Genomic DNA, 12,050 nt, shown 5'->3' with positions numbered 1-12,050 from the left:
CTTCCCAGTAGAACCCATCCCCAGAATCCATCAGCTACTGTTAGAAATCTGTCACATTAAGAATCTTATTCCTAGAATACAGGTTGTTCCCTAATTCTAGAATGCCCTCTCTACTCCTGTTTTTTGGACAGCCCACCTTTCCTTCACTACTTAGTTCAGTTATCAGCTCCTACATGAGGTCTTTCAGATCACTTCCAGCATTGTTAAAGCCCCATCCAAATCACTTTTTATATTCATATACTCATCAATGTGCACCCCTGCTTGACTGTAAGCTCCTTGAAGACAGGGACTGTTTGATTGTGATCTTCGCATTTCCAGTGGCTAGAAAACAGTAGGTGCTTAATTAATGTGGAATTGAATCATCTATAAAAAAGGGCCAATAATGATGGTAGTGCCCAGCTCACAGAATTGCTATGGAGATTATTTCTGAAAAACAGTTTGAAAATCTCTTGTTCTGTTTTGTTTTCCCTCTGAATTTATTATTTCAAAGCACTTCTTTTTTGTTATTGCCTTTGACAGTTTTTGCAAACGTTAGCTTGTGGTCTATTAGATATGAAATCTCTCCTAAGGGTATGGAGGTGGAATCCAAGAACAGTCCCTTATCAGAAATATAACCTGGGGTATATTTGACTGGCCTTCCCTCTTAGACCTATCCAGTACTGGAGAATGGATCCCCTTCTCTGTTGTTCCCACATACATACTCACATATCTCACAAGAATATTGCCAAGAGCTGCCATCATACTCAGATCACCTGAGACTAGCATTGTGCCTTTCACTTAAGCAACAACATAAAGAGAAACTTTCTTAAATAATCATTTAAGTAAGGGGGTGGAGCCAAGATGGTAGAGTAATAGCATGCACTTTCTAGAGCACTGCCCCTAAGTCTAGTCAAATACCTTTTAAAAATGTCTCTAAATAAATTCTGCAGCTGCAGAACCCACAAAATGATAGAGTGAAGCAAATCTGCAGCTCAAGACATCCTGGAAAGTCGCCAGTAAGTGTCTATAGTGCCACACTGGGGGCAGGGGGCAGTGTAGGGTGGGCTGCAAGTGCATAGAGGGAAACTGAGCAGGCCTTGGGGAGACTGAATCTCTCGCACCAGTGGCAGTTTTCAGACTTCAGGACCCCAAAACACTGAGGACAAATTGGAAGATCAATCACAAAAGACCAGTGGAGGAGAGTGGAATTATCAGGCTCCAGCCCCAGGGCTGCAGAGGGGGAAGAGGGCAGAAGAACCCACAGTATCCACAGCAGCAACAGGGGCAGGGACAGCGACTGTTTCTGGAGCTTTAGGCACACAGATTGTGGGGGAATCTAGCAGCTGACACTACATCCCCCACCTCCACTGGAAGGAGAGATCTACCTTGATAAAGAGCTCAAAAGTCAAGCAAATGACTGAGGAAATGAGCAAAAACTGGAAAAATAATCAGATTATAGAATCTTACTTTGGTGGCAAAGAAGACAAAAATATGCAAACAAAAGACAACAAAATCAAAACTCTTCCATCCAAAGCCTCAAAGAAAAATACGAATTGGTCTCAGGCCATGGAAGAGCTCAAAAAGGATTTTGAAATCAAGTAAGAGAAGTAGAGCAAAAATTGGGAAGAGAAATGTGAGTGACACAAGAAAATTATGAAAAACGAGTCAACTCCTTGCTAAAGGAGATGCAAAATAAATGCTAAAGAAAATAACACTGTAAAAAATAGACTAACCCAAATGACAAAAGAGATCCAAAAAGCCAAGGAAGAGAAGAATGCCCTAAAAAGCAGAATTGTCTGGATGGAAAAGGAGATCCAAAATCTCACTGAGGAAAATAATTGCTTAAAGATTAGAATGGAGTAGATGGAAGCTACTGTCTTTATGTAAAAATCAAGAAATTATAAAACAAAGCCAAAGGAATAAAAAAATCACAGACTATGTGAAATATCTCATTGGAAAAACAACTGACCTGGAAAATAGATCTAGGAGAGAAAATTTAAAAATTATGGGACTACCTGAAAACCATGATTGATAAAGGAGCCTAGATATCATCTTTTAAGAAATTATCAAGGAAAACTACCCTGATATTCTAGAACCAGAGGGTAAAATAAATATTAAGAGAATCCACCAATTGCCTCCTAAAAGAGATCCCAAAAGGAAAACTCTTAGGCATATTGTAGCCAAATTCCAGAGTTCCCAGATCAAGGAGAAAATATTGCAAGCATCCAGAAAGAAACAATTAGAATGTTGTGGAAATACAGTCAGGATAACACAAGATCTAGCAGCTTCTACATTAAGAGATCAAAGGGCTTGGAATATAATATTCCAGAAATCAAAGAACCTAAGATTAAAACTAAGAATCACCTTCCCAGCAAAACTGAATATAATACTTCAAAGGAAGAAATGGTCATTCAATGAAATAGAGGACTTTCAAGTATTCTTGAGGAAAAGATCAGAGCTGAATAGAAAAACTGACTTTAAAACACAAGAATCAAGAGAAGCATGAAAAAGTAAACAGGAAAGAGAAATCAAAGAACTTACTAAAGTTGAACTGTTTGCATTCTTACGTGAAAAGATAATATTTATAACTCTTAAGACTTTTCTCATCACTAGGGTAGTTGAAGGGATTATATACATATAGACAGAGGGCACTGGGTGAGTTGAATAGGAAGGGATGATATCTAAAAAAAATAAAATTAAGGGGTGAGAGAGTAATATATTGGGAGGAGAAAGGGAAAAATAGAATAGGGCAAATTATCTCTCATATAAAAGAGGCAAGGAAAAGCTTTATCACTGGAAGGGATAAAGAGGGGAGGGAAAAGGTAAATCTTACTCTCATCACATTTGGCTTAAGAAGGGAATAACATGCATACTCAATTAGCTATGAAAATCTATCTTACACTATAGGAAAGTAGGGTAGAAAGGGATAAGCAGGGGTGGGGGGTAATAGAAGGGATGGCAAATTGGAGGAGGACATAATTAGAAGTAAATACTTTTGAGGAGGGATAGGCTCAAAAGAGAGAATAGAATGATTGGGGGGGGGCAGGATAGGATGGACAGAAATATAGTTAGTCTTTTACAACATGACTTTTATGGAAGTCTTTTGTATAACTACACATGTAAAACATATAAAATTGCTTGCCTCCTCAGTGGGAATGAGTGGGGAGGGAGGAAGGGAGAGAAGTTGGAACTCAAAGTTTTAAAAACCAGTGTTAAAAATTGTTTTTACATGGAACTGGGAAATAATACATACAGACAATGGAGTATAGAAATCTATCTTGCCCTCCAAGAAAATAGAGGGGATGGAGATAAGAGAAGAGAAGGGTGTGATAGAAGGGAGTGCAGATTGGGAGGAAGAGGTAATGCTGTCTTGGTGTGGGCAGAGGGGAGAGATGGGGAGAAAATTTGGGACTCAAAATCTTGTGGAAATGAATGTTGAAAACTAAAACTAAATAAACAAATTAGAAAAGAAATAACCATTTAAGTAAAATGAGAATTCCTTGAAAACAGGAAGTAGTCTGATTTTATCACTGTATCAGAATACCTTATACAGTACTTTATCCAGAGTGTGTACTGAAGAAATGTTCAGCAGACATGCAGTAAACATTTCATAATGATGTAGATCTCAGTCCATTCCTGAATGATTTTTATTCTTTAACAATTTCACTAGAAATAGACTACAAGATATTTTATTATGGCAGCTACTAGAGAATTCTTAATTTTTAGAATTCTGTATCATATCCAGTGATATAATGACTCTTATTGGATGATTTAGACAAAGACAGACTTAATAAATGCTTGATAGATTGACCGTACACAGGCTATATGGAGTTTGGGTGGACTCTAGGATTACTTTCTTAAGTATCAACAGAAAACATGTCTTGGTCTTTTAACATTTGCAATCTGTGGGACATGGTGGGATTTCAGAGAAACAGCAAGAGATTATCATCAATCTTCTATTTGTTTTATTTTTTGAGGGCTTGTCAGAAGGAAGAAGGAAAGGGGAAAGAAATAAGCATTTCCATAGGACCTACTATGTGCCAGCCACTGTGACAGGTGCTTTTCAAATATTATTTCATTTGATCCTCACTACCGTCCTGGGAGGAAAATGCTTTGATTATCCCTCTTTTACAGATGGGAAAATGGAAGCAAACAGAGAATAACTGACTTTACGAAGGTTATACAGCTAGTAAGCATCTGTAGCTAGATTTGAACTCAGGTCTGACTTAATTCTGACCCAGTGCTCTATTCACTGTGATTTTATAGATAAAAGGAATTTCCAGTGAGGAAACTTCATATACCAGATTATCAATTGTTTATAAGCTTAGAGAGTTACGTAGCCCCCAGGAGTGGGGAACCTCTGACCTTGAGGCCACATGTGGCCCTCTAGGTCCTCAAGTATGACTCTTTGACTGAATCAAAACTCCACAGAAAAAAGACCCTTAATTAAAGGATTTGTTCAGTAAAACTTAAACTCAGTCAAAAGGCCATACCTAAAGACCTAGAAGGCTACATGTGAACTCAAGGCCACAGGTTCTCCACCCCTACTAGAACACTGAGAATTTAAGTGACTTTCCAAAGTTCACACAATCTATGTCAGGGTCTAGATGGAAATGACTTCTTCCTGACTTGGTGGGCCAACTCACCATGTAATGGGTGCTTCACTATTTAGGAAAAACTGACTGGTATATATTCCTTTTCCTTGCCTCTTCTAAAATTTCTTACACCCAGTCTTTCCAAATATTTAAACATCTTAACAATACTCATATTGATTTAACAATGTTAGACTCATAATAGAGACTAGTCTTTTCTACTGTGCATATTATAACACCCCATCTCCTTGCGATAATATGTATCATTCAATAGATAATTCTTTATGCTAGAAAGGTTAAAATGCATCCAGCATGCCATTAGCAAGAACATCTGTAAAGCTGTAAAACTCCTCATCTCCAGATGCACTGTCTTTGGCAAATGGCCTTTCCTAATTACTAATCATTCATCCTAGAACATGCTTAAATAAGGGTCGACAGTGTACCAGGAAATGATGCACAATATGGGGAGGGCATTGTGGACTGGCTGACCTCTCAAGGTCTCTTCCATTCCTTTGAGCCCTATCTTTAGTATGTAAGTGATCAATCCAGAATTATAGAATCAGAGACTCTCAACGTCTCAAGTTCTAACTCATTCCTGACTGTGGAGCAGTACCTAAAATGCCATGCTTGGAGTAAAGTATCTGGATTCCAATCCAGCCTCAGATGCTGATCAACTTGGTGGTCCTAGACAATCCTCTCATAAACTTTCTGGGTATATTTTGTTCATCTAGTATTTAGAGGTAATAATAGCACCTCACAAGGCTATTGTGAGATGATGTAGTGCCATAAAAATCAGATAATATCTGTATAATGTAGTGATTTACAAACCTTAACTCCCTAAGCAGAAGTCAGCTATTATGAGCATGCTTGAAAGTGGTCATTCAGACCTTGCTCTAATGAAAAGGAATCCACTATCTCCTCAGAGAGTACAGTCCACTTTGAAAGTAAGTTTGTTTTCTCCTTCCATGGAGCTGAAATATCCCTTCCTCAAGCAAGGAAGGCTACATAGACAAATCTGAAATGCTCTGAGCAACGATGGAGGCCAGCATATGGCTCAAAATCCGGAAAATGAATTATGTCATCCTTTTTGCCTGAGTTGATTCCATCTGTGCCTCAAATTTAGAGCCAGGAGTTTAAGATGATTTCTGCCCCGCCTTCCCTTCCCCAGATATCTGGCTTGGCAAAAAACAATGAGACCTCCATGGAACTCCAGGGGAAGTAGTCAAAATTCAGCGAAGGACAATTGTTAACTGGTCTGAGAAAGTGAAGACCAATGGGAGCCAGATCAGAGAAAGAACCCCAGGGTGAAAAGAATTCTAATTTTAGTTCGAAAAAGAAGCCCAGACCATTAGCCATTATCCCATAGAAAAGCACAGAAGTAAAATGGAAAGTGTTATGACTTAGTACCTGACACAGAGGAAATGATATACTTCTTTGGTAAATTGAATTGTGAGCTCCCAGAGAGCAGGGACTGGTCTTTTTTTTCACTTGCTTTCCTGTTCTTAGCACTCTGCCTGAGATGTAGCAGGCACATAAAGGTTGTTGACTTTCTGGATCCATGCTACCACAGAAGAGTAGGTAGAGAATGGAAGGAAGGAAGGAAGGAAGGAAGGAAGGAAGGAAGGAAGGAAGGAAGGAAGGAAGGAAGGAAGGAAGGAAAGAAATTTAAAGTCAAAATCAACTTAATCTTTTTTTTTAATGAGTCACACAGTGACTACCAATGATCTGGAACTGGAGTTTTCTCACACTAGAAGTACCCCCATTTCCAGCTCCTGAAATTAGCAGACACCAATTCACCCTAGAAAATTGTGAGAGAATCTTCGATGGTTAGGAGTGAAGGTTAATTGTTGTTTATAATTGATTTTAGTCTTTGTAACCTAAATATGACACTGTAAATTACAGAGTTTGTGGATTTATTTTTATAAGTCCATAAAATGAGTTTTGATTTAGTCATCTCAGCAAATAAAGTCTATTTTAGTCACTGTTGGAAAGGTCCTGAGAAATCATCACTCCCACGTAAAGTTCCCCAGGGAGATTCCCTGGCCAAGAGCTTAACAATTTGCTTCGGTTTTCATCATGGCCTCTTTGACATTTCCACAAATATCGGGACACTCACATCTATCTTCTGACAAAGTAAGGAAATATGCTTTCCCCAAAACAGATGCTTGAGCTCCCAAGTGTTTGAATAAATCTGATTGTACATTAATATGCATGTATGTGTAGATTCGTGTGTATATGTATGTATATGTGTGTATATACATATGTGCGTATATACATATGTGCATATATCTGCATATGCTGAATATGTGCCAAGCACTGTGCTTAGCACTAAAAATGCAAACAAACAGAAATACCATCTCTGTCCTCAATGAGTTTACTCATTAATGGGGGAAGTTAATATGCAAAAGGGAACTGAAAAGTGAGGGGTCTTTAATATCATAACACAGACATATGTGTGTATATCAATATGTGTATGTATATCAACTTACTTATACATGCATATACCGATACACAAATTTGTGTGTAGCTGTTACAGTTTTTGGCATGCGAAAGATGATCAGGAGTCTTCATTCAGAGACAGTAAAAATGAGAATGCTAGAAACTGAGTGATTAATTATATTGCTCAAAAATATTCAAAGGGATTTTTTGATTTCATCAGTTTGGGAGTTCCTTCAGTGATGTAGATCTTAAACCATTCTTGAATATCCCATCTTCATGACTTTAAATCTTAAATAATTTCACTAGAAATAGGCTATAAGATAAAATGGCAATACAGTAATTACTAGACAATTTCCAACTTCTAGAGCTATGTAGTATATTCAATGACACTTGTGGGATAAGTGTCAAACAAAGCTCATTGAATATAATATATATCTTTAAGAATCAAGGATTCCAATTTGCTAATATATTACCATAATGTCAAATTGTCTATTTCTGCTGAAATTAATCACGAAGATGATTTTTAAAATTCCATTTTGCATGTGGCTTCTTCTCTCATGCCTCCTTATCATCTGGAAGAGAGCCAGGTTCTTGCAGGCTATGATGGCGCAGCATGAGCTGTAGAAAGTCCTTTTGAGGGCCTCATCCTAATTCCAAGTTCTTTGAAGTGTGTCCTCTAAGTTCTACAAATTCATTTGGGAGCATTAGGGATTTTCATAATATTAACAAAATCATCAATACTGAGATGAGTGACAGTTTTTATTCCAAAGGGATCAAAGTACCTTTAATGTATTTGTGTAATTATGTAAAAAGATGTAGCATTGAACCCATACTACAAATTTTCCGTCTGCGCCAAAATTTGAGACTCACTTCTTCAGAATCTGTGACAATCCAGTGATGGTATCCACCTTGTGGTACTTACTGGAGAGAGAGTGTGCCCTCAGGGGCTCAGGAGGGAGTTCTCTTTGCTCCTGACTGGACTCTGACTGAGCCTCTTAGCTCTTAACATCCTCTGTGCAGAACATAATGTATTCATGACACTTGAATGGAATGAAACTACATTGGAAACATTCTCTACTTCTAAGACATATGACTTGGTCTCTCCAGGTCTGTGTCCTTTTATTACAAGTCAATAAGGTTAGCACTTGTCATATTCACCACAGTGTTGCTCACTTTATATTTCTCAGAAGCTGGAGCCAGAGAAGTATGATGAATTTGCCCAGTGGGAAAATTAAGACCAGAATCCAGGTCTGTCCTCCTCGTCAGGCTTTTTTTCCTTCTTTCAGTGCTTCTATTTGTGCTATAAATGAGTCCTTCTATTTGTGCTATATTCAGTCCTTCTATTTGTGCTATAAATGAGATCTTGCTAATTTCTTTGGCTGGGGGGTCTTCCTAAGGGGCATAGTGTTCTAGAGATGTCAAAGCACTGATAAATCTATGTGTTTTCACAAAGGAAAAAATGGAATATGATCTGAGCCTGAGAAAATGACAGAGATTTTTGGTACATAATTTAGCGAAAGCAAATGGACTGCCAAAGAAAGCAATGACCTTCCAACTTAAATGTTAGACTATGGTAAACTTTTTTTTCAAATAAATTATATATATATATATATATATATATATATATATATATATATATATATATATATATATATGTACATTTATATACATATACATATATATGTCTCAGGGATTTTATTTCTTAAGTAGATACTTCTACCAGCCTACCATAACCCATTGAGATGAACTAACCCCTTACTATCAAGGACCAATGTGAAACTCATTTAAAGTATTTTCCTCTTTTCAGTCAGGAAAATAATAGCCCTCTTTTCTCTAAGCAATGATTTACAGAAAGAAATCCTTTAGTCACAGCCAACAAAGCTATTATTTGACAATGGAACAAGGTGAATATTAGTTATGTGTGACTATCACATAGTGACTTGAGTCATGGCCCCCTTTGCCAAACACAAAGCAAAGTTTGGGCATCCTGCCCAAGGTCCTCAGGACATTTGCACGACCATTAAGCTGGAGTCATTATCTGACAATCTCTATCTGCTGATGAAGAAGAGGCATATTTAGAGTCATTTCAATGGCATATTGAAAGGGTAACTAATGATATTGTAGCGCGGGATGTATTTTTCACAAGGAGGCATTGGGGCATGATATGAATGATGAAGGCAGGTAAGTTCTGTCTCATCATCTTAATGTTGTATGGAAGAGGATTTTGGCAAGTCATTCACAGTAACTTATAGAAAAAAATCAACAGCCATTATTAAATGCCTACTATGCTTAGTGCTCAGAAGAAGTCTGACATGATGACTGGGGTGTCAGCCTTAGATTATGGAAGACACAAGTTCAATTACTGGTTCTGATGGATAATGACTATATGGCCCAGGGCCATTTATACTTAGGTTCCCAGGTTTAAGCCTCTAGGTCACAGATGAGGTGCTAATCTGTGTTAGCAGAAGATGTTTTCACAATATGAGTTCCCCTCACTAAGGAAATCGTGGCTCTCAATCAAAATAAAAGGCACATTTTTAGACCCGATTGAGGGGAGGGGAGAGGAGCACATAACCAAATGATAATTGCCATAGTGACTTCAGATAGTCACAATGACCCTGGGCTTCTTCACATGGAAAGGTATGGACTTAATGGCCTCTTAGATCCCTTCCAATCCTATCTCTAATTCTATGATCTCTAAGACTTAATTTTTCTTACATATATTCAATAATGAGGCATCCCAAGAATTACTGTAGGGAAGCCAAAGGGATTACACAGGATGTCTCAAAGATCTTAGTGCAGTTTATTTTTATAAAAATCTTAAAACTGCCTTAAGAACACCCTACAGGGTATGTAATACAATCATTCACAAAATAGAGGCAACTAAGTGCAACAGTGGATAGAGAGTCAGAAAGACTGACATTTTGAATCTGGGCTCAGATACTTACTAACTATGCAACTCTAGGAAAGTCACTTGACCTCTGTCTGCCTCGGTTTCATTTTCTGTAAAATGGGAATAATAGCATGGTCTACATCCTGGGTTGTTGTGAGAATAAAACAAGTTATTTAAAAAGTGGTTAGCACAATGCCTGACACATAGTGCTTCATAAATTACACACACACATATATATATATATACATATGTGTATATGTATGCATATATGTATATGTATGTATATACACACACACACAAATACATATCTTGAATTTTGCCCCAACTTGTCGCTAAAGATCATTTTCCCCTGGTAAAGAGATGACCAGGGATAAGTCATCTTCCAGTCCCACAAGTAATAAGTAATTTTTAGCCTCACATCAGGGAACACTGCTGTTTAAAGAGATATTGTGCTCTAAAACTGACCTGTCTTCTCTCATTTCCTGTCCAGCCCCCACCATTACCTTTAGTTAAGGCTCTGCATCAAGGCTGTGAATTGACAACTAGCTCCTGGGCTCTTCTCCTGTCCTGCTACAGAGTCTTTTTCCTTGCTTCTACCCCTACTTCTCTAAGTAGACTGCCTCACTTTAATCCAATGGAATGGTTTGTATACAGGATTGATGACAGGAAGGTTTGTTTGAATATATCTGCCACATTGACACCAGCTGAGAAATGGGCTATCTGGCTTCCTGTGGCTTCTTGTGTCTTTATCTCTTCATGAGTGCTCTGTTTCTTCTCTGAAGTTAGTAACATTTTTTTAACATGAGAAAGATGGAAGAATGCTCTTTTGTTATCCAAACACATAATTTGTATTAGACTACTTTCTCTGATGCTAATTAGGTAGGTGACCATAGGTAGGCCACATTACTTAGCCTCAGTTTCTTCATATGTAAACTGTGGATAATAACAAAAGATTCATAAAATAAAATTATTAGTATTAAAAGAGGGCAAGCTGGTCATATGGGGAGATCAAATAATAGCTTTGACTTGTTCACATGTTCCATTGGAATCCTGCAGATATCAAGAGACCCATCCCTCCCAAGCACCCTTACAGGCCCATTGTGGCAATGTTTCTGAAAAGACAAATAAGAGTTACCTAAGGTGTGCAAGCAAGAACAGATGGTTATTGGTATCATCAGAAGGAATGCCCACAGTGACCACTTATCCACTGGAATACTGATGTATTGGAGTGTCTCATATAAATGACATGAGAAGGTAACTTCGGGCACAGATTGCAGTTTATGGAAAAAAAAAAAAACAAGCTTTCTGAAGAAAGGGCTGCTTAATTGTCATTTCCATAATATGAATGTTGAATTATTCCCTATACCATAAAATGAGTTTCCTTGCCTTTTCCAATTGAAAATCCTCATGCTGAAAGATTTAACAGCCTTCACTACAGTTACTATACTATGGAATATTCCTTAGAAATCGCTCATCTTCCCTCTGTGAATTGTTTCATATCAGTTTTTTGAAATCTACCATATTGCCCCTAAGCCCCTGCCCCATAGGAGCTCTGTCACCATAGACTTGTCCCCATCATGGGCAAAAATATCACTTTCTCACTTGTAGTAGTACATGGATTTTCAGTAATGAGTAGAGCATTGTGATGCATGCTTCCAAATATGTAAGAAAGCCCAGTCATGTGCCTACTTTCTCAAAAGTAGTCTTGGTTGCCAGAGGTAGTTCATTGAGGAAATTTGCTAATTGAATCTTCCCTGTTTTATTTTGTGTTTTTTCCAGCTCTTGTAAATGTGAAACTCTGGGCCATTGATCGACAATGTTTTCAGACAATAATGATGAGGACAGGTCTCATCAAGCACACGGAGTATATGGAGTTTTTGAAAAGGTAGGATGTTGTCTTCATTCCCTTTGGGATTGTATGTGTTCTTGACTGCTCTGCGTCTCGACTGTCACATTATGCCTTGTCCGTTCTGGTATTAAGTGGGGTCAGTGAAGTAAGGAGAAGCCATGTTTCTGAGTGCTGGATGTTGCTGTCACTAATTTGGATTATGTACCTGAGAAGGGGAGCCTCCTACAGGAGTCTAATCAATAGAGAGAGCTGAACTTCAAGCCAGGAAGACCTGGGGAAAAATCCCACATCAGGCACC

General features: G+C 38.0%; 1 protein-coding gene across 1 annotated transcript in view; it reads left to right on the top strand.

The window, feature by feature from the left end:
• Positions 1-12,050, top strand: part of PRKG1 (protein kinase cGMP-dependent 1) — a 1,294,615-nt gene that overhangs the window by 806,460 nt on the left and 476,105 nt on the right. The window contains exon 4 of the mRNA XM_072628923.1: positions 11,683-11,788. Coding sequence (XP_072485024.1) covers positions 11,683-11,788 — 106 coding nt within the window. The remainder of the gene's footprint in view (positions 1-11,682; positions 11,789-12,050) is intronic.

Source organism: Notamacropus eugenii, chromosome 1 (assembly GCF_028372415.1).
Source record: "Notamacropus eugenii isolate mMacEug1 chromosome 1, mMacEug1.pri_v2, whole genome shotgun sequence".
NCBI lineage: Eukaryota > Metazoa > Chordata > Mammalia > Diprotodontia > Macropodidae > Notamacropus > Notamacropus eugenii.
This window is presented reverse-complemented; position numbering and strand designations above follow the sequence as displayed.